The 23,837-nt window shown below is 31.5% G+C and overlaps 2 protein-coding genes across 2 annotated transcripts; one reads left to right on the plus strand and one right to left on the minus strand.

The window, feature by feature from the left end:
• Nucleotides 1–488: 488 nt before the first annotated feature.
• Nucleotides 489–8,683, minus strand: LOC114178029 (RNA-binding protein 39-like). The gene is made up of 13 exons (XM_028063703.1): nt 8,038–8,683; nt 6,714–6,792; nt 6,537–6,593; nt 6,029–6,084; nt 4,967–5,195; nt 4,613–4,699; nt 4,455–4,529; nt 4,264–4,344; nt 2,886–2,950; nt 2,649–2,817; nt 2,476–2,564; nt 2,222–2,336; nt 489–792 (listed from the first exon to the last, which is right to left on the minus strand). Exons 1-13 carry the CDS (start codon nt 8,523–8,525, stop codon nt 754–756), a joined length of 1,629 nt encoding a protein of 542 aa, XP_027919504.1. The 5' UTR covers nt 8,526–8,683; the 3' UTR covers nt 489–753.
• A 7,022-nt stretch (nt 8,684–15,705) lies between these two features.
• On the plus strand, nt 15,706–20,739 carry LOC114179589 (ribonucleoside-diphosphate reductase large subunit). The gene is made up of 17 exons (XM_028065986.1): nt 15,706–16,224; nt 16,310–16,371; nt 16,458–16,545; nt 16,768–17,031; nt 17,148–17,388; nt 17,473–17,549; nt 17,680–17,850; nt 17,952–18,044; nt 18,142–18,291; nt 18,401–18,487; nt 18,613–18,777; nt 18,866–18,985; nt 19,123–19,325; nt 19,401–19,550; nt 19,629–19,776; nt 20,107–20,190; nt 20,268–20,739. The coding sequence occupies exons 1-17, from the start codon at nt 15,997–15,999 to the stop codon at nt 20,364–20,366; spliced, it is 2,430 nt and encodes an 809-aa protein (XP_027921787.1). The 5' UTR covers nt 15,706–15,996; the 3' UTR covers nt 20,367–20,739.
• Nucleotides 20,740–23,837: the final 3,098 nt, after the last annotated feature.

Raw genomic sequence — 23,837 nt, forward strand, 5'->3', positions numbered from 1 at the left:
CTTTACTTGTTAATAAAAATTGAGTTAAGTGCACCCAACCCATGTTTTTAATAAGCCAAAAAATATACAATTCATTCAATCCACCAATAGATTAAGAATCGATACTTAAACCACCAAAGACCGAATTGTTCACGTGCAAAGCACGAAATCAAAATAACAATATTAACGTAAACTTACTGGACAATATTAATATTACTTTAAAACACACTATTAAATTATACTAAAATAACAATTTTGTAAATGTCGATTGAATCAAATCCATTTGAGTTATATTCTCCAATAAAGTTTAATTGGTAATAAAAATATTTGAAAAGAAAGTAAATATTCCTTTGCTCACACTCACCTAATTTTTGAGACATAATACATTATAATCCAGAAATCCTTTTCTATCGTTAAAATTTATTTAAAAATCAAAATCGTGAACATTTCATTTTCGTATGATGAACCCCTAATATTTTATAATTTTTAATAAATGTCAAACAGTAGGATAAATGATTAATGCCCAATAAAAGATACAAGATATTCTACATTTCACAACAAGATGAACGGTATGAAAGATTTTTAGAATGCATTGACATGCTCAACGTTAAACTGATCATAAATATCGCCAACATTAACACTACCATCTCTGTAATCTAATACAATTCATGAATCAAAATCTAAATAAACTAGAGCTTAATTTTATGAAAATTGAAGACCTCAAAATTATGCATATTGTATCATCAGGAGCCCCGAGGCATGTATGAATTTTCTTCACTCCCCTTTAAACTTGGATTCATATAATTGTGGTTGCTGCAAAACAAATAATCTCTTGAAATGCAGAAAAAAAAAGAATATTATATATTATAAATTTAAAGTAAAAAAGAAAAAGGGAAGAGAGACAACATACAGGACGCATAATATTTTGATAATTTGATTATCGGATATGATAGAAACACTCTGACATGTTAGTTTGATACATTTAATATAAGGCCCAGGCCAGGAACACTCGCAAGACAACAGGAATACTTGCATTCAAACCCTTGAAAGCCTTACTAAGCTCCTAATATTTTATAAAATAGGATTAAATATGTTTTTGATCCCTCAATTTCAATGAACTTTGGAATTAGTCCCTCTTCGAAACCTGATATCAATTTAGTCCTTCATCTTTATAAATGTGTGGACTTAGTCCTTATTACCAAATTTTATTAAGTTTATCTGATGTTTCAAGTGCATTTCATGATAATATTTGAATTGTTTACCCCGTTTGACACATTTTTACTTCAATATTAACTTAAATATTATCATAAAATATATTTAAAATATCAAATAAACTTAACAAAATTTGGTAAAAAGGACTAAATACACACATTTATACAGATGAAGGACTAAATTGGTATCAAGTTTTGAAGAAGGACTAATTTCAAAATTAACTGAAACTTAAGAGATCAAAAACATATTTAACCCTATAAAATATAAAAGAAGAGAAGTCACAAATATTAAGAAGCTCATAGCGTTATATACATCCCCAACACTGCAGGAATGACGAAAGTAAAAAAGGAGGTCCCAAATACAGACAGAGCTACAAAGTATCTGAAAACCTGCTAATACAAAGACTCTAGTAGGCCAGGGGGGACTGAACCGAAATTTGTTAAAATGCACAAGGACAACAAGTGTGGGATGGTGTTCAGACTAAAGAGTAAACCTACATAGACACTTGAGAAAAAAAAAAAAACTAATAATCCTATCAAAGCAATACCTCAAGTAAAGTTAAACAAGTTCAACTCTCAACTATCAATCTTATGAAAAGTACTACAAAATCCTAGTTTAGATCCATGCAACCTAAGGCTCCAGACATGACTAGATCTGTGCTTTTAGTGCTTTAATGGGATTTTCACCAATTTGATTACCTAGGCCCCAACTTCTGAGAATAGTCTGCTCTTAATTAACTAATCAAATGCGTAAAACAATGAGTCTGGTAGCTAATTTTAAAACACTTATTATTCTCATTCTTCTGCATTTTTTGTACACACTATATGCTAAGAAGTACTAGTTAACCCTTCGATACAAAATGTCACTTCGTTCTCATTTTATCAGTTCTCTAATTTTTCGTAATTTATTGTTGAAATGATATTAAGAAAAAACAAAAATAACCAAACACCTAGTTTTTTATTCATTATACATTACATTTTCAAATAAAAAAATAAAAGATTGCAAGGATTCATGAATACCAAAAGATTACCATGAAGATTGCTGAAATTAACCTTCGTGCAAACCATCTCATGTGCATTGCATGTTGAGCAGCACTCGCTGCTTCCACTGTTTCAAATTGCAAATAGACAAAACCTGCGCTTTTTCTGTGTGCATGCCAAACCAATTAAAGAATTGTAAGTTGTAACACATTAAAGTGGAATTAATTTAATTTTAATTAAAAGTTGAGGCATGTAGTAAAATTGATCATGATTATTGAAGGGCGTTACACATTAATGAACGTACTTGTCAACAAAAATATGCTTCACCCGGCCATATTTAGAACACTCTTCCTCTACATCTTCTTTAATGTCTATATCAAAATCTGGTTCCGACTGCATTCCAATGTTTATCATCATCAGTACTTAGTTAAATGAAAACATTACCTGGTGGTAAAATAAAATCAGTCAACCACAGACCTCAGTGCTAGGATCAAACATATTCTTTAAAAGTAAACACTCGCTCGGGCTTCCTACAGGTTCTACCACTGGGGTAGGCATAACTTGCGCTGGAAGACCTGGTGCACCAATAGGTAAGCTAACAGCCTGCTGAGCAGGAACTGAGCCATTCACAACAGGCATACCCATGCTGCAAAGTAGAAAAAATGTGAAGATTACGACCAGAGTTGCTAAATATGAGAAATACTATTAACAAACCTTGCAGAAATGTCAGCACCAGCCAGCCTCTGCATAAGCAATGCTCTGGAGTGAGCATTTAAAGTCTGCATAGCAAAAATAGCACAGTAGCTAAGCAAGAATTTTGAATACAGATCATTGTTATCATACAAGGAAAATAAAAACGTAGGTAGGAACAAAAAAGTTTACTTAACACCGTCGGAATAGTACTCAACTATAAAGAATTGTGCCATAAGAGAGTACAAAATGACAAAGTGAAAGGTGCAAGGATAAAAGGTGCAGAAAATAAAAGGATAGAATTATCGTATAAAAGAGGGAATGCTGAAAGCACCAGCCTCTAACCTATGTCCATAATTTAATTATAACCTAAGAAAATCCTCACCAGCACTAAGACTTCAATGTGGGCGACAACTATGAAGAACCGACTCCAACACCAAAACTTAGGCACAGCTAATGTCTAAAATATAAGACACCAAACGTGTGTTTGTGTTGAGAGCATATATTGAGAATTGAATTAAGAATTATATTTTCACCTTTGAAAAAATAAACTTGTTAAGCTCGACAATATTTATGATAATAGCATGCAAAGAAAATATTATGAGGGAATGTGTGGTCACTTCAATATTTTATAAAAAATTCAAGATGAAACATATTTCTTAAGACAACTAGTTCAGCACACTAATAATGAGCCTCCAAAAAATGCCAAGTGGCATCATTTGCTAGTTGCTCCAAAAGTGTCTAATCTAGAGTTGGTGACCTCTTACATCATCATTATTGAAAAACATACTCTCTAGTTCTGGATCATCAAGAGACAAATTAGACTCTATGCTCTAATTTTCAATTTTAATGTTTGTTACAGTAGATTAAATCATTTAAAATTCTAATAATTTTTTTTTACTTTAATACAATTTAAATTAAATTTGTTAATTTTTTTAATAGTAAAAGTTTCCCAGAGGTGTCTAACCAAGAGTAAGTGTTATAGCTTGATATTCATGTCCGTGTTAACAGGTGTGTACAACATGTGTTGGATGGTGATATGTCCACCACGAACACATCCTCATCTAATGATCTAACAGTCTGGAAATATATCGACGTACCAAATTTTTAGTAACCTCAACATCCATTATGCAAGGATAAAAAAATGGATTTTATGATACAGCATTTCTGGAGCTTTTGCTTTGAAGAATATTTCTAACTTCTGGAAGGACAAACACTACCTTTTAAGAGTTACATTGATTATTATACACTTTTTAAACACATAATAGAAAAACTTTCTTTTTCTTTAAAGCACACAGTAATTTTGAAATATTGCATGATGAGATATTGATTTAAAATTCTTAATAACGTGCCAAGTTGAGAAAACCAGTTTTGAATACTTTATATAACGAGACAAACTTACCAATCCACCTTCATCATCATCTAAGTCTGCCGATTTTGCAGTGGTATCTTGGCTTCCAACATGATCCGTTACACATGAGACCTGAATTTGATGAACAACATCAATCAGAAACACATGAACTATCAGAATTGTCATCAACAAAAGTTAAAGATACCAGGTTAAAACTAAAATGTCCAACACAAAAATTCTACCTTGATAGTCCTGCCAGCAATCTCCAATTTTCCATTTAAACTCTGAGCAGCCTTGGCATGTTCAAGATGGGTAAACTGCCCAGTGAAATCAAATTAAAGAGGTAAATACAATTATTACATAGAGCAATATTTTGCAAAGTTGGGTGTTAGAAACGAACTTGAACAAACCCAAAACCCTTGCAGTGGCCTGTTTCCAAGTCAAGAGGCAGTTGGACAACCTCAACAGGACCGAATGGCTCAAAAATCTAAAACAGAAAAAAAAAATGTCAAGTGATGATAAAACTGTAACAATAAGAATCAAATTGGTAATAATCTATCAACAAACTAGATCCAGTTTAGAGGAACTTAATTGAATATTTCCAAGAAGAAATAGGTTTTGTCAAGCCACTGGTATTCAATAAAATACTGTGCCTTCACATTCCTGATAAATTTAGTAGAGATGACAAGAGAAATATGCAAACATCTGCATCCTCACCACACAAGCCAGTAAAACAGCAACAAAAAAGAAATACCTCCCGTAGCTGACTCTCCGTCATATTGAAGTGAAGATTCCCCACATACAATTTTCTGTCCACAGCTCCATAAGGACCAGCTACACCAGCTACTCCACCAGAAGCGTTAGACTGAACAAGGTTCTTTTCAGCTTCAGAAGGTTTCACCATTACAGGTTGTCCAAGAAGAAGTTGACCAGAGAGAGCAATAGCCATTGGCACTGACATTGCATCATAAAATTCAATATACCTGCAGCCTCATCAAGAAGTTGCATCAAGTTTTCAGAACCAAGAAACCAATAGTTGCAATCAAAACTTACAAAGCATACAGCAAAGTGATGCAGGGAAACAAAAACTCTAGTGCAGACAGCTCAAGCTGAGTTCATTTGATGTATCTGAATTGTAAAGTAAATGTTAGCCTGTCATAATAAACATAAAAAGCTAAAATATGTAAAGTGGCAAGAAAATAAGAGAATACCGTATGAGAATAGAGATAGGAAACCATTGAGACAGGACGAGAAAAAATTAGCAACAGTAACACATTTCCTTTACATGTAATTACGTATACATGCGACAAATCAAATCCTAAGATAAGAAATCCAACCTAAAACTGGCAGCTGGCCTAAAATGTCAAACAAAACCAAATCCATTAGCATCTCATCTAGATACTAAGAGTCATTCTTCTCACCAAAAAAATTGAATAGTGATAGCCATAGAGAAAAGGAGAGCAAAACTTCCTCCATTTCAACCTTATGAAGCCCCACAACCAATATATGGGACTTCAAATAATAAATGGAGGAAAATAAGGGTCATCAGCATACAAATGAAATCCTCATTGTATGACAAGCAGAGGAAGGAAATGGGAATAGGACCAAACAAAAAACTAGGATTATGTCATCTACCTTGAGTGCGCAGCATGAATTGATTAAACATGAGTGCAAGGTATTCCCACCATCCCTCATCATTATCGCATTGCTAGTCCATTTAAAGATACAGTTAAACATGATTCTTGGAAGTTGATATCCTAATACCACAATAGCACATACATAAAAACAATAAGTTATTTAACAATAAAACACATACCCAACTCCTTTGGATCGTCTTGAGTTCCTATCCATGATCAGACGAACATCTCTCACCTGAAAGGGGAGAAAATTAAACATGACACGTTAAGTACCAATTACAGAAGTAAATATAACACATTCCCAGCATGCAAGCCAAACACCAAATTTGTGGCATTGAAAATATCATCATATGCCCCACAATCACTCATCATACAAACAGTCTGTTGAGACATAATAAAGTTGCTGTCCTACTTGAAAATGAAGGAACAGCACAATATACTACAACAGAAACCAAATATCTCTAAGTAGAATTCAGTATACTCGTAAGAACTTATCAATTCCATGTAATTTGCTAACAGCTATCATGATTGAGAAGCAACAATATACTAAATATAAATTAAGATTATAATAAAGATGGTTTAATATGATAACAAAAGTCATTACAGTTCTAACAGACACGAATGGTGTGATAGGCAAGTGATCACAATTCTACTAGCTAAGTTCATATATTTTAAAAAACAACTAACCTTGCCAGCTTTTGAGAAGAACTCATACACATCTCTCTCGGTTGCTTTTAATGGCATCTGAAATCACCAGAACAAATGGGCAATCATCAGAAAAACGCCATACATGAAAAGAAATAAAACTTACCAATTGTGATAATTTAAAAAATAAAATAAAAAAAATAGGGTCAATCAGCCAACCTGGTAGGCAAAAACAGTTCTCTGGTCCCTTTCTGGATCTGCCTCGGGTTCCACGGCCTCTTTCTTATCCCTAAATCTCCTGTACCACATATTAAAATTGACAAGTAAAAAAATAAGTAGAAAATGTATTAGTAGTAATTTTTATTATGAGCTGCGTTTATAGCATAATTTCACACATACTCCGATAAAATTATAGTTCAAAATGGCACTTAATCTTGAGAGGGTTAATGTCTCCATATCTAACCATATAAATACTATGTAAAACACTTTATCACATCATACACCAAAACATCACTTAATAATCCCTACAATATTATGCATACACCCCAGAAACTTTGGTTAGGATTTTCTTATTTTATGACCCAGAAACATTGGTTAGGATTTTCTTACTTTATTACCCAGAAACTTTGGTTAGGATTTTCTTACTTTATTATCTTCTAAAATAATAATCCATCATTGTAGTCAATAAACTATCATAACACAAATCTAGTTTCCACCCATTAGAAAAACATTATATAGTAATATTAATACCCAAAATTAAAAAAAAAATTATATATATATATATAATAATACCTACATCATGAATTATGTTCAACCTTAGAATCAGAATAGTCAAATAAATGTCAGAGGACCCAGGGCAAGCAGAAGCGGGGTCACAATAGTACCTCCCGGTTCAACAGACGCATACCTTCTTAACTTATTCAGGTATCATACTATTAGAAAAAACCTAGCCGTCTAACTTTACAAGGTGACGTTGAAGGTTGTAAAATAGTTATCATATTAACAGAATTATTAGTTTTCAAACATTGGAATTCTTAGCAGCAAGGACCTAGGCATTTCATCTATATGACAAGATAATTTTTTTAATATAAGAACAAATGTTAAAACTATGTGAATAACACAATCACATGAGAAATGCATAAAATCTACCCTCAAACAATACAAATCCTGTCACATTTCTTAACACCAAATAGACCTCCCAGCCCTCCTTTCATGATTAAAATGAATTGCACAAACTTCAATAGTTCCAACCAGAATAGATAATGGGCACACACCATTAGACATGCCACCACGGACAACTTCAAACATAAAACGAAAACAGATTTCAAGTCAGTAGCCGAAAAACAACAATCACACAATGCATACTAAGGGGAAAACACCAATCCTCTCCAAATCACATCACCAATGCACAGATTTTTTTCTCAGCATCAATCAATTCAAGCCACTCGCAAGCACAGTTGAAGAATTGAACCAACACTGAACTCATAAAGTAAACCGTAGTTCACAAGCTAATTGCAGAAATGAAGGAGGATATAGGAATTACCGTCCATCGCGCATTTCGAAATCTCGCTCCCGGTCTCTGTCTCTCTCGGAGCGACTCCCGCTCCTTCTGGATCTCTCTCTCTCCTCTCGTTCCCTATCCCTCTCTCTTCTCTCGCGCTCCTTTTCTTTATCCCTATCACGATCTCTCCTATCCCTATCCTTGTCCTTATCCTTATCCCTCCTCTCCCTATCCTTATCCCTCTCTTTCTTCTCTCCATCTCTCTCCCTCTCGCTCCTGTGACGACCGGAGGAACGGTCACGTTCCCGTTCTCTGTCCCTATCCCTGTCTCTGTCGCGATCTTTCTTGGAACCACCGTTGTCGTCGTCGCCCCTCCTCTTGCTCCTTCTGTCGTCGGCGTGGAGATCGTCGTCGACGTCGCGCTTCCGGTAACTTCTCTCGATCTTGTCCGTGATGTCCTTCTTCTTCTTGGAGGAATCTACGTCTTCCTCCACTGTCTTTTCCAGGTATTCGTACTCGTCGAAGTCCATTGGCTCCTCTTTTCCTCGAATTCCTCTTCCTGTGCGCGAAGGAGACACTGTCTTAGCTGAATTCAGAAATTCTAGGGTTTTAGGGTTTTCTTCACTCCTTCAGTCTTTGCAGAGGAGAATGGATGTGCTTCCTCCGGTAACAGTATTATAGAAGCTGCAACTCATACCCCAGTAAATAACTATTTTATTATATTTTAAATAGTAATTATGTGATTTACAGTAATTATGATTTGTTAATCCATAATAAAGAATTACAATTTATAATATGTATTTTTAAGGTGATAATTTATAGTATTTATTATTAGGTTTCAAAAATATATTGGATATGCACATCTGATATTATCTCGTAACATATGTATCCATTGGACAAAAATAGTGTTGTTAAATATGTTTTTGTTATTGAATTTTTAGTAGATTTTGGAATTAGTCTATTTTAAAATTTTAGACCAATTTAATATTTTATTTTTTGAAATACGTAGATTTAGTCCTTTTAATCAAATTTTGTTAGGTTTATTTGATGTTTTGTATATATTTTACGATTGTATTTGAGTTGTTTATATTGTTTGACATTTTTTTTAATGTTAAGTCAAATATTATTATGAAATGTGGTTGAAATGTCAAATAAACTTAACAAAATTTAATTAAAAGGATTAAATCCACGTATTTTGAGAGATAAAGAATTAAATTTCTCCAAAGTTTCAAAATGGACTAATTCCAAAATTTACTGAAAGTTAAGGGACAAAAAACATATTTAACCCGTCAAAAATATGTCCCGATCAAGTTTGATTATCTAATATATCAAATATATATTTACAAATATTAATGATTTAAAAACTTTAATAACTTCAGTCATTTAAAAAAAAATAGGTATTTAATAAACTAAATTAAATATACATTAAAAAAATTAGTTGTATTTATTATATTTAAATTTTGAAATATTTTAAATTTTTAATATTTCTTTTATCATATGATATAATATTTGACGTGCAATTGAGAAAAATAAATTAAAACTAAAATGATTAATTTATAAATATTTATATTATTTTGAAGGATAAGTGCTATTAAACACTTAATTTAGTTTAAGGAGTAAAGGTTAAAAACAAAGATATAATTAAGGATCTTTTAAGTTTAATTTAAACATATATTTACATTAAATTAAGTTAAATAATTGATTTCTATAAGATTAAAATTATTTGTTCGTTCCTATCCTTCAACTAATTTATTTTATATTATGATTAATAGATAGCCTTTAATATATATAATTAAAAATAAAATCAATCACAACTCCTCTTTTTTTTTTCTTATCTTCTCCCTCCCTCACATACATGAGTCTTATTTTCATCACACTTTTTTTCTTCCTCAAATCATTTTCTTAACTTTGACCTCACTTCCCTTTTTATTTTCTTTTCTCATTTGTGTCGGAAAACTCACCTCCCATCTCCTGATCCTCTTTCCTTCGTTTCTCCACCACATTTAGAAATGTGACTCAAGAATACACCGAATTTCAAATCCTGGTTTTTCAGTGTTTACTAGAAATACAAAATCTGTTTGGGTATAATTGTTTTCAAAATGTGGTGATTTTCTTGGTTGGATGAACCGGATTTAAAAATAGGGTATGTAAGTGACTAGGTTGGATTAAACAAATTTCAAAATGTATTGTTTTTGGGTATATCGAAATTTGAAAATCAGTTTACGGATTGTTTACCAAATTTGAAAATCCGAATTGGGCCAAGTCGTTTTATCAAATTTCAAAAATCGATTTTGGAAATGTTCAACGACTTTCAAAATTTGGTTTGTGTGACATTGCAATGTGGGTTAAACTTTTAAATCTTGTTTTAGAATTGTTTACTGGATGTCAAAATCCACTTTGGACCAAGTATCTTCACCTAAGCGACACAAATGAGAAAGGAAATGAAAAAGGAAGTGAGATAGGTTGTTTACCCTAGCCAAAGGAAGTCAATGGTGAAAGGTTACTTCGGTCATTTTAGTACAGTTGGGGCGCAAGAAGAAGTCCCATTGATCATATATCACATTTCTATTTATCTTTCTCTTTTTGTGTTGTTGTCATTCACACGATTAAATTTATACTACTAAATTATAGCAATTACAGTATTTTTAAGATAGTAGCTAACATATAAAAAGAGTAAAATCAATCATGAGTCGTCTCCCAAATAACACGAAATTGATTATTAACAAATTAGTTTTATAAAAACAACAATACAAAAGAAGTTAGTAAAATAACATGATATTCGAAAAAGATAAAGAGATACGAAAACAATTATAAAGAAAATAATCTCATTTCACTACTTTCAAAATAGATTATTCATTAGTTATCTAAGGATTATCATTCAATTAATTGTTGTCTTATATTTTCGAATTAATCAATGTAAATTCTCAATTAATTTGTTGGTGTTCTCACTATTAAACAAAATACATTATCAATTAGAAGTATGAACTTTGTAAATTAATATAATAAAATTAATCAAAGTACATTCTCAATTAAATGTTACTATGCCTAATCATGTTTATTTACCTTTAATATAAAGTAAAAAACTCATTAATCAAAGTACATTTTCCATTAATTATTCTTAAAGTTTTCATATTTAATCAAAGCACATTGTCAATTATTGGTAAAAACTCATTCAATTACATGAAATTTATAAATTTAATCAAAGTACATTCTAAATTAAAATTAAAAATCCTTAGACTCATACCATCAACATGCATGTAGATTTAACACTTTACTAACTTGTTACAATGTAAAAATCATTACTTTTCACGTGATTCATAGATAAAAGACAAAGAAAGATAAAAAAAAACGTAAGAATAATAAATAGAACAAAGACATTATTTTAATTTAACTTCAAAATGCATAATGAAATTACAGTAGAACTTGTCCTATAAACTTAGCACTGAATGGAATGCAAAAGTAACATAAAAATATACCAAGACAAGGGAGAAAGAGAGAGAGAGAGAAAGATAACAGGCCCCCCTAAAGGGTTTCTAAACTCCAATGTTCCAAACTTTTTTTCTGCCTCCTCTGTGCAGGAGGTGGTTTGCGAACTAGTGGGTTGTTCGCAATGGCTATGCGTTTTCCAACAAGTATTGACGACGCAATATATTGTGGAAGATTTGTGAGGCGCTGCAATGGCTTTTGTCTTGTTGTTCGTGGGCACAGTTTGTTGTCGAGGTTGTTTGTAGTTGGTGCGTCGTTGCAACTGGGATTTAGGGTTTCACGAGATGTCCACTTGCGATTTGGTTTTGATGTAGATGTGTTATGGGTCACATTTTCTGTTTGGCTTCAATGGTTACACAAATTTACATTGTAGGTTATGCCACGTTTTGCGATGCATTTCTTGGCACTGCAACAATGATTAATTATATGATTTGAATGTGCTTGTCTCGATTTTGGTTGGTGAAAATGGGAGAAACGTGAGCAAGGTGCGTGGTTTTGGTCTTATGGAGCTTTGTGACACATGTTTGTGTTGGCTGGCCTTATTGCAATGGAGATGGCGACATTGATTTGAGTTCATGGTGGATATGTTGTTTTCCAACATTTGTCACGAGGTTTGTGGTTCTAGTTGTCAAACAATGTTTCTTCGATGTAGTTGTTGTGAATGTCGATGAGATATTGGTGGTTCCATGGTGGCTGGTTCATGGGGAAGAGGTTGGAGATTGGAGATGTTGGCATGGCAGACTATGGTTGGTCACTTTTGTGAGTATTAGGATAAAAAATATTTTCTCCATATCTCTCATCCACTGATCTACCTCGTCAAGACTAGTCTTTCCATTGAACTTGGATGGGTGAAGCGGAAGAAAACCCTCCAAACTCCACTATTGTACTCGAGGGGTGGGGAGCTCGTGAATGACCAATTTAAAAACAAGCTTCTCCCAATTGTTGTAAGGCCTCCAAAGGCCTTTGTTGTAATGTTTATGTTGATAGCCTAACCGACTCCATCTGCTACATGGTTAGGTTGTGATGATTCACCATATTAGCATTATGTTGTTGCAATCATTGCCTCTATAGCACCCACCATATTGGGATTATCTGATGTTGGAGAAAGAGGAGGTGGCCTATGTGTCATAACTCTGACCACATAGAAAATAAATGCCAAAGTTATGTTTGTATGATTGTTGTATGAGTTTATGATTTTTATTGAAATTTATTTCCAAACTTATTATGTGATGAAACATGTTGTCATAACAACTACCGTTTACATTACCCCATCCTTCTATTTTGGTGGTTGTGATTTTCACGTGCGATGATCATATTTTGATATAGGAGTATATGTTAATGCTGATATGGACAAGACCACACAACAATCAAAAGTCATTTTGGGAACTATGTTAGGGATAATGTATTATTTTAGTAGTTGTATTTCATAAATGAGTTTCTTATTTTTTGTAAACATTAATTTCCATTAAGGTTAAAAATACTAAATTTTTAATTTGACTATATCTAATGAATAACTTTTAAATTAAGTTAAGACGCTAATATCAAAGTTAAGTAGTAAGATTTTGTTAATTATCGATGACATCTTAGATGAGCGTTAAAAAACGAGCAGTGTACTAAATCGTACAAGTAGTAGGGTGGATAAATGCATATATCGTTTCCCACAAAAACTTGTGTTGTTTAGGAAAATTACGTTTATTCAATAATTAAAACTCAACTTTAAAAGAATGGAAATTGTTGATGTGTATGAAATAAATCTAAAACTAATCAAGCAATGAAATTTATGAAATTACTATATGATAAAAACTTCACGAACTTTATGTCCAAATGATCAATCAATTAGTTGTTTTATTCCATTATAGGTTCTGACATTATGTCTAATAGTGAAATACCCACATATGTGCATTCAATTAATCCATGTAGTTAAATTTAAGAAAATAAATATAACACAAGACTAATAGAGAATAAATATATTGAATTAGTATAAATCACAATGATTGAAAATACATTACATCCAATATTGTGAATAAGGGAGTTAATTACTCCTATACATTCTGAACATTAGAAAAAATAATGATAATGCCTCTAATATCAAGAATAAGCGATTACTATTTAAGGTTGGTTTCATATTTCTTATAAGGATTGTGTTTTTAACTGACTTTCACAACTTGACTGAATTTGCAATTTGTATTTGATTTTTGCAATTTTTGTAATTGAAATAACCAAATACATTGATAATAAATTTTGTTGAGATATTATTCGATATTTTTAGTGATTTCGATTTTTTTTAACTGAATTAGAAATTTACTGATAATATTCTTTAAACTTAATTTACAATATTTGTCTAAATAAGAACCACATATTCATATTTCTCGGTTTATCAAATTAAAATAATAATAAAAATATCAAAAGATAACAGTGAACAAAATAAAAAACAATAACAATACTAATTAACTGAACATTACAAATAATATTGAAATGAGTGTGAGAATAATTTTGCTTTATTTTATCTCATTTTTATTTATTTTTGTCAAGCAATGTATGGAAAAATATGGGTCTATAACTTAAAGGTTTGTTATGTGAATCAAAGTCTTCAAATGTGTTTAAATTACTTTATGCAAGAAGGATTTATGCAATAAGGAGATGTGAAAATGATAAGAAAATATTTTGTTGTGTTTATATTATGTTACATTGGTTGAATACTTTTACCCACCTTACTAGAAACAAAATCAATGTGTTCATTTTTTAAATAATAATAAATTATAAATATAAATAATTTCTACAATAAAAATAAATTTTATTCAGTTTAAAAATAAATTTTTTATTATATGTAGTTATTTTAGTTTAAAAAAATGATTAATTTTAAAAAATGGTTAAATAAAAAAAAGTTAAATTTAAAAGTTACTTAAGTGATAGAGTTGTTAAGTTAAATATTTGAATTTAACAAAAATTAGTTGTTAAATGTTAAAATTAAAAAAAGACGAAATGTGTGAAGAATCTGTTTATATAAAAAATAAAGAAAAGTATTCATGGACACAAAAATACTTCAACACTAAATATATACACCTAAACTGAATAAAAAAAGAACATATTTATATGTTATACGATGAGACAAAAAGGAGATATAAAAAAAGTTGTGTAATAAGAGTATACAAAATTAAGTAAGGTGTGTATAATATTGCTTTAAATTAAAAAAAATCACTTATTAAACGGTAAAATTAAAAAACAAAATATGTCTACAAAATGTAAATTCCCTTTATAATATAGATATAGATAGATAGAATATAGATAGATATAATAGATAGAAGATATATTAAAATAGTTAATAACAATATAAATTCTAATGTGATTAGTAATATTAAAATGGGTATGAGAATAATTTTATATTTACTCTTATTTGTTTTTACCTAACAATTCATGAGAAAATAATGGCTCTATATATAACTTTAATGTCTGTTAGGTTCAACTTTACTTTATGCCATAACAAGACATGACAATGATAGATAATTTGTTATATTTACACTCTTTTACAACATAAATATGAAAAACATAAATATTGTTTTCGTTTTTTTATAATAAAGGATTAAATTATAATCATAAAAATTAAAATTGTTTTATAATTAATGTATCAGGTTTATTTTTTAGAACAATAAAAAATATAATTATAATTATAAAAATAGATATGAATAAATTTTATATAAATCAGTGAATGTTTTTTTATTAATAAAATATTTATTAAATAAAATAATTGTTAGTTACAATATTAATAAACAATAAAATAGTTTTTATAAAATTTAAAAATATATTTTTTCCTAATTAATAATTTTTTTATTATATATAATTATTTAAATTTAAAAATCAGTTGTTGAAAAGATAAAAGTAAAAGATATATATTTTTTTATCAAGTTGTTGTTTAAATTCAAAAAGTAGTTACTAAAAGTAAAATTAAAAAACTTATGTACATAAAATTAATCCCTTTAATAATAATTAAAAAAATAATTTTTTTAGGTAAAATAAAAAATAAATTTAAAGATAACCAAACAAAAGATAGGACAATATGAACAAAATATCGTAACGAGGTTGTTAGTTCTCTACGGTCCAATCCACGCTAGCCCTCCTCACAAGATGAAACAAAATTTCATTATCCAACGGTTCTCAGGAGATAGATCAGCCGGATGATGATGAAGAAGAAGAGTATAAAAGTTAGAAAGGTAAGAGTCCAAGAAAACACCTCAGACTCAGACTTTATTTTCAAAAGAGCGTGGTCCCGCATCAGCGAAACCCGCGCTGTGACGCTCCCACCATTTCATTCAAGTTCCTAATTCTAAATCCAAGTTCTCGCGGGAAAATTTCGAATCCAACACATTTGCGAGGGAACCATCATTATTGGCCAAAAACAAAAGCACAACCACTATCCATTATCACACCCTATACTCACCCTATTTATACACTCGTGCCTGCGCCGAAACTGTTCGACGAAATTCTCCATTGGGAAACACAAAGAACAGAGTAGAGAAAATGTATGTGGTGAAGAGAGATGGGAGGCAAGAGGCGGTGCATTTTGATAAGATCACCGCGCGCCTCAAGAAACTGAGTTACGGTTTAAGCACAGAACACTGTGACCCCGTTCTGGTGTCTCAGAAAGTGTGCGCTGGCGTCTACAAAGGTGTCACGACCAGTCAGCTCGATGAGTTGGCTGCGGAAACCGCTGCTGCCTTGACAGCCAACCACCCTGACTATGCTTCTGTCAGTTTCCTTTTCTTTATCGTGGTCTTTGTAATTCGTATCCGTTGACTAAAGGCTGATATCCGTGTTTTTGTGATTTGTTCAGTTGGCTGCGAGGATTGCGGTTTCGAATCTGCACAAGAACACAAAGAAGTCGTTTTCTGAAACGTAAGTGTGACTGGGAATATGTTTTTGTGTTTTTTTTTGTGTGTGATGATTTGTTGTTTACAGTGGTTGAATTATGAATGTTTCAGGATTAAGATTATGCGTAATCATTTTAGTGAAAGATCTGGAATGAAGGCTCCTCTGATTGCTGATGATATCTATGAAATTATCATAAAGGTAATTATATTCTTTGTTTGACTGCTTATTTATATTGGATCTGCTGTCGTAGTTGGGTCAAGTTTCAAAATTTGGAGTTGTAGGCTATTGGATGTTTTAGTATAATCACTGATTATGGCTGTTATACTGTATGTATTTCTGATTCTGATGTTACGTACTTTGAATTTAATGTTTTGGTATGATGGGATTTTCACTTTTGTGTTGTTTTCTGTTATGCTTCAGAATGCTGCTCGGTTGGACAGTGAAATAATCTATGATAGGGACTTTGACTATGATTATTTTGGTTTCAAAACCCTTGAGAGGTCCTACCTCTTAAAGGTTCAAGGTAAGGTTGTGGAAAGACCACAACACATGTTGATGAGGGTTGCTGTTGGAATTCATAAGGAAGACATTGACTCTGCTGTCAAAACTTACCACCTGATGTCTCAACGGTGGTTCACTCATGCATCTCCAACTCTTTTCAATGCGGGAACACCTAGACCACAGGTACAGTATATGCTAATGCTCTTTATCTCCAATTCTTCCTCTTTTTGTAAGCATTTAGTTTGGTATTTGATAATCCTAGCTCTCATTTATTTGGATCTGCTCATGTTCTTTGGCAGTTGAGTAGTTGCTTCCTTGTGTGCATGAAAGATGATAGTATAGAGGGAATATATGACACTTTGAAGGAGTGTGCTATCATTAGCAAATCAGCTGGTGGAATTGGTGTTTCTGTTCACAATATTCGTGCCACAGGCAGTTACATCCGTGGCACAAATGGGACATCAAATGGTATTGTTCCAATGCTGCGTGTGTTCAATGACACTGCTCGTTACGTGGATCAAGGGGGAGGCAAGAGGAAAGGTATATTGTTTATATTTTATGAGAACACACATTAGTGAATATTTATTGTTTGCCTCTACTTACCATGTCATATTCTTCTCGTAGGTGCATTTGCTGTGTACCTGGAGCCGTGGCATGCTGATGTATTTGAATTCTTGGATTTAAGGAAAAATCATGGAAAGGTATGACTGAAGGGATTCTAAAATGTAGTAATTCACATCATGTAGTTACGGCCCCCAATTTTTAGTTCCTGTTTGTTAAAAAGTAGTCCAATTTTACTGATCTAGTCCTGTGTTAATCCTATCTGTGCAGGAAGAGCATCGTGCTAGAGATTTGTTTTATGCTCTTTGGGTGCCTGATCTCTTTATGGAAAGAGTTCAGAGCAATGGGCAATGGTCTTTGTTTTGCCCCAATGAAGCTCCGGGTTTGGCTGATTGTTGGGGTGAAGAATTTGAGAAACTGTACACTCAGTACGAAAGAGAAGTAAGCTTTGGTCTATGTTGTTGGTTTGTTTTGCACATTTTGAATCCCTTCTTGCTTATTTTTTCCTTGCTTTTTATTTTAACAAATTTATTTGTACATAGGGAAAAGCAAAGAAAGTTGTTCAGGCACAGAGCCTCTGGTTTGAAATTTTGAAGTCCCAGATTGAAACTGGAACCCCTTATATGCTTTTTAAGGTGGTTTATAAATGCTTATTTGACTTTGTTTAACTTTCTATTTTAACGCATTTTAGATATGTTTTTCATTGAATCTTTTTTATCTTCAATATCCTAGGACACTTGCAACAGGAAAAGCAATCAACAGAATCTGGGAACAATCAAGTCATCAAACTTGTGCACTGAGATAATTGAGTATACAAGTCCAACAGAAACTGCTGTGTGCAACTTGGCATCAATTGCTCTACCACGATATGTAAGAGAGAAGGTAGGAAATCCCTGGGTTATTTCTTGTGTTAGGTTCGCCTATATTTGATTTCTGTGTGACTGTACTAACCTGTTATTTCTGTTTATGAATGTTTATCTGATTACCAAAGGGTGTGCCCATGGAATCTCATCCATCTAAGCTTGTTGGGAGCAGGGGCTCAAAAAACCGATACTTTGACTTTGACAAATTGGGAGAGGTACGATGTCTGGTTATTTTCGAACTATGCAGAATGCTGGATGTTTTTAACATGTTCCTACATATGCACTTATATTGGTATTATCATTATATGGCTATTTTTGTGATGGTTGTGGCTAATTACAGGTTACTGCAACGGTGACAACAAACCTTAATAAAATAATCGATGTTAATTACTACCCAATTGAGAATGCTAGAAGATCAAACTTACGACACAGACCCATTGGTATTGGGGTTCAAGGTCTTGCTGATACTTTCATACTACTTGGCATGGCGTTTGATTCACCAGAGGTAAATAATTTTAGTCGGATTGCACATTCATTTACAGCTTAAGCTAGATGTTCTTCAGTTTGATAGGCTACATGGTTATGTGATGCAGGCTCAACAGTTAAACAAGGATATATTTGAGACAATATACTATCATGCATTAAAAACTTCTTGTGAATTGGCTGCAAAAGAAGGTCCCTATGAATCATATAGTGGGAGTCCGATGAGTAAGGTATATTGTTGTGAGAGTCTTCTCTACTCATGCCTTTTTGTCTGAGTTATATTCATAATGCTGTGAATGTATATTGAACTTAATTTTTAGGCTTTCAGTTAGAAATCTAAACATCACAGATGCTTTTATATTTGCAGGGAATTATTCAGCCAGACATGTGGGGTGTGATACCCTCAAGTCGTTGGAATTGGGATGCACTTCGGGAAATGATATCTAAGACGGGTGTGAGAAATTCACTTCTCATCGCCCCTATGCCAACTGCATCTACAAGCCAGATTCTTGGCAATAACGAGTGTTTTGAGCCATATACTTCTAATATCTACAGTCGCAGAGTTCTAAGGTTTACTCCCATGCCATTTTATTATAGCTTGATAACTTGTTGATCTATATTGCTTGTTAACTTTTTGTATTTCAGTGGTGAGTTTGTTGTAGTGAACAAGCATTTACTTCATGACTTGACTGAAATGGGACTTTGGTCTCCTACAATCAAGAATAAAATAATCTATGAAGATGGTTCAGTTCAGAAAATTTCAGAAATTACTGATGACCTAAAAGTCATATACAAGTATGGGAATTGTTATTTTGTAAATTAGCTAAACTTGACTCTTAAGAATTTCATGCTAACTCTGCCTGAAATTGTCAGGACTGTTTGGGAGATAAAACAAAAGACATTGGTTGATATGGCTGTTGATAGAGGATGTTACATAGATCAAAGCCAGAGCTTAAATATTCATATGGATCAACCCAACTTTGGAAAGTTGACTTCTTTGCATTTCTATGCGTGGTCAAAGGTATCAACCTTTTTCTTGGAGCAAGTTAAAATTCAATCCTCATTAGATTATGTTCACGATTTCTCTCCAATAAAGGATTGTGTTAGTTGATGTTCTTTTATGGTAGATTTTGTGTTTGCTTTTACAGTTGGACTTTTTAGTTATAGTGGGTTCCAAACATTTAAAATATATAATAATTCTATACACCGCCTACGGCTGTGTTTATTTATCGGGTTTCCTTTTTAATTTAGATACACTACTACATTAACTTTATCTTGTTAGAAATTAGATCTCTTGTGAATTTTTATGCCAACTGTTTGATGTTTTTTTCCTTTTGTTTTCAAACGAAAGGGTTTGAAGACTGGGATGTATTATCTGCGATCACGTGCAGCAGCTGATGCTATCAAGTTCACCGTTGATACCTCTATGCTCAAAGTAATAAGAATTCTTGTCACCAATCTTATTCATTTTGTTTACACATTTGATATTGACCATTTCTATTGTGTATGCAGGAAAAACCTACTGTTGAGGAAGAGGATGATAATACCAAGATGGCGCAGATGGTGTGCTCTCTAACAAACAGAGAAGAGTGCTTGGCTTGTGGAAGTTAGGGGCATTCAAACTTAAAAATGCATTCTTACTGATTAATTTTGTGCCTAAAAGTGCAAGCCTTAACAATTTATTCTGGAAGAGCACTACATTAGCAGAGCAGGCTTTGGCATTTGTCATACAAGGTCGAGTCCATACAATATAATCTCAATTATTTTAAATTATCTTTACTTTGTATAGTAGTTGTGATGTTAAGTTTTATTTGTATTATATGTTAAATGTTGAATAGTTGAAGGATGTTGAGATAGTAGGATGTGTTTCTATGTTTAGATTAGGTTCGTCATCGAATTGATTAAGTTAGTGCTGGTTCAATGTTTAATGATTGAATTAAAGTGTTCTCATTTCATAAATGATTATACTTAGTTTAAGCTTAAATAAAGTTTGCTCATGTGTGTCTGAAAAAAGGAGGTGAACTAATGCAAAATTAATTAGATTGTATCCATTTAGATGTGTTAATTTTGTTTATTATTTATAATCATTGTCGTTTTTATGATTATATTGGGTAGATGTAGTTTGTCTAATTTTTTATTAAATTGTCTAATGAAGTATTTATTCTATTTAATTAATAGTTGAATTCTTCATCAACATTTTAATTGTTGGTAGGTTTAGAATTTGTTATGGAATCATGAGAATCAATCTAGCAATTTAGCTTTTCATTTGAAAGATAATAAAAGATATTACAAATAATAAAATAAAGGGTTAAATATGTTTTTGGTTCCTTAAGTTTCAGTGAAAATTAGAATTAGTCCCTCATCAAAACTTTTGACCAATTTAGTCCTTCATCTTTCAAAATGCGTGAATTTAGTTTTTTTAACCAAAATTTGTTAAGTTCTTTTGACGTTTTAAGCGTATTTCATGATAATATTTAAATTATTCACACTGTTTGACACATTTTTGTTTCAATGTTAACTTAAATACTATTATGAAATATGCTTGAAACGTTAAATAAACTTAACAAAATTTGGTTAAAAGGACTAAATTCACGCATTTTGAAAGATGAATGATTAAATTGGTATAAAGTTTTGATGAGGGACTAATTCCAAAATTTACTAAAACTTGAGAGACCAAAAATATATTTAACCCTAAAATAAAATGTGTATGATGAACAAGGATGAGATGAGTGTTGTCGAATATCTTTTTGTAACAATCTTTAGTGAATTCAATGTTTCTTAGAAATGCAATATCTGGGTTTTGATTAATTTGATTTAAAGTTTAGAGCTTTTAGAGTGATCTAAATTAACATTCTCTTGTAGATATTCAATGTGGAAGAAAAAAAAATAAAATCCAAACTTACAATATAAGCAAACATTATCCATTAGATAATCTATCAATGTATCATTTATAAATGATTTATAAGTTTGCTTATATTTCACTTGTATAATACACAGTTTAAGAAATGTCTATGCATAACATCAAAACTCATCTCATGATCAAAAGTCATCTCGTGGATAATCTATTAATTTGTCTAGTAAAGTTTAACACATTAAACTCGTCTATCTAGAGGATTTAAAAAATGATTTAATCTAGTTAACATTCAATTAATCTTAATTGGAAAAATTGCTGTTAACAATTAATTCAGCTCAATCATAATTTGGCAAAAATGAGATTAAATATTTTAATTATAATTTAAATATACTTCACAATTCACTTTTTAAAAATATTAGGCTTTATTAATTTAGTTATTGTTCTTACAAGGTTTGGTTGAGTTAGTAATACCAAATATTTCTCATGATCTTCTAATGGAAGTTTCAATGCGAAATTAACTTTGTAAACTGAGAAAATGAACACATAGCGTTGGACGACAAGATGTGGTTGGCGCCTAATCAGAATATTAAAACTTCAATTCTCAATTTTCTTAAACAAAAATTGGGTAAATTTTATTTAGAAGAAAAAAAGCGTAGAAGAGATAAAAAATTGTAAAAAGAAAATAAAGATGTTTGGTTTAGTATATGGTTTTTTACATTAAGTTATGGGTCTCAGAGTTTTTTACTCAGAAATGACAATGTGGGTTTGGTATGACATGTTATCCGGCAGGCTAGTCTGCAGGCCTGTTAAAAAAGTGCGGGATGGATTGGGATATTGAGTCCACTAAGCTGTAAAAGTTTGACCTGCATAATCTCCGACTCGTGTAGACTGTTTAGCGGCCCACACTGATTGGCTTGCCACCTGAAAAAAAAAAGAAGAAAAAACAACTTGTACTTGTGTATATTAATTATTTTTTTTCTATTCTTTTGCATAAACATTCCAAATTTTGTAAGTGGAAAAGACAAATGTTATATATTGTTTAATGTGCTAAAATTTTAGGAATACATCGTGTATGTCAAAATACAAATATGAATATGATAAAAATATTGAATTATCAATTTATCATTCAATTCTTCGAAGTCTTTGTTTAATTTTGTGAACTTGTCAAAAATTTTCAATTTGTTAAACATCGGCAATTTTATCATATTTTTTTTTTTCAAAAAGTGGGCTAAAGGTTATGCGGATAAACCACACTTTTTTTACGTATTGTCATCCATATTTTTACGCTAGAAGTCAAAAAAAAGTTCATAAGTTCATTAGTTTCAATAGTTACATAAGGAGGGAGAGGTAATTTACTTTAATGAATTAAAGGAGCAAAAGGTGAAAGGTTAAATTGAGAATTTAAAGTGTTTCGGGTGCAGAAAAAAGTGTTGGAGGTGAAGGTAGAGGTAGAAGGCCCCTAAGTTAAGAATGAATAACAAAAATCCACTATCGAGGTCTTACAAGGTACAATAGATTATTGTGAGACTAAGGCCCAAATTTAAAACCATGGGACACAATGCTCAATCTTAATAATATATTTCTACTTTTTGACTTTTTACACCCCATTATTACTAAATTCACCCTATAATATATAAAAAAAATTTAAAATATACTTTTTCATTACATTCCACAACAGTTACTTCTTCTAATTCTGAAAAATAAGAAGAGAAACTCGTTTCAAAAAGTTCAATCCATAACACATCCACGTGTGCTCAAAATCTTATTCTAAAATATTTATTCTAAAGAATTCTGTCAAAAATATATCACATATATTCTAAAAAGTTTATTCATTTTAATCAAATTTTGTTAGGTTTATTTGATGTTTCGTATGTATTTAAGTTGTTTATACAGTTTGACACATACTATTATGAAACGTGTTTAAAATGTCAAATAAACTTAACAAAATTCGATTAAAAGAATTAAATTCACATATTTCGAAAAATAAAAGACTAAATTGGTCTAAAATTTTGAAATAGACTAATTCCAAAATTTACTAAAAATTAATAGACAAAAAACATATTTAACATTTTAAAAATTATAGATATTGAGTTAACCATAGTGAAGGTGCAGGAAAAAAAAAAAAGAAGATGAAGAAGGGTCTTTCTATGTTTACGTCAATTTGTGTTACATAAACATCTTATTTTCATTTGTCGTATTATTTTGATTTCACATTGGGTACTGTTTGT

This window comes from Vigna unguiculata, chromosome 3 (assembly GCF_004118075.2).
Source record: "Vigna unguiculata cultivar IT97K-499-35 chromosome 3, ASM411807v1, whole genome shotgun sequence".
Taxonomy (NCBI): Eukaryota; Viridiplantae; Streptophyta; class Magnoliopsida; order Fabales; family Fabaceae; genus Vigna; species Vigna unguiculata.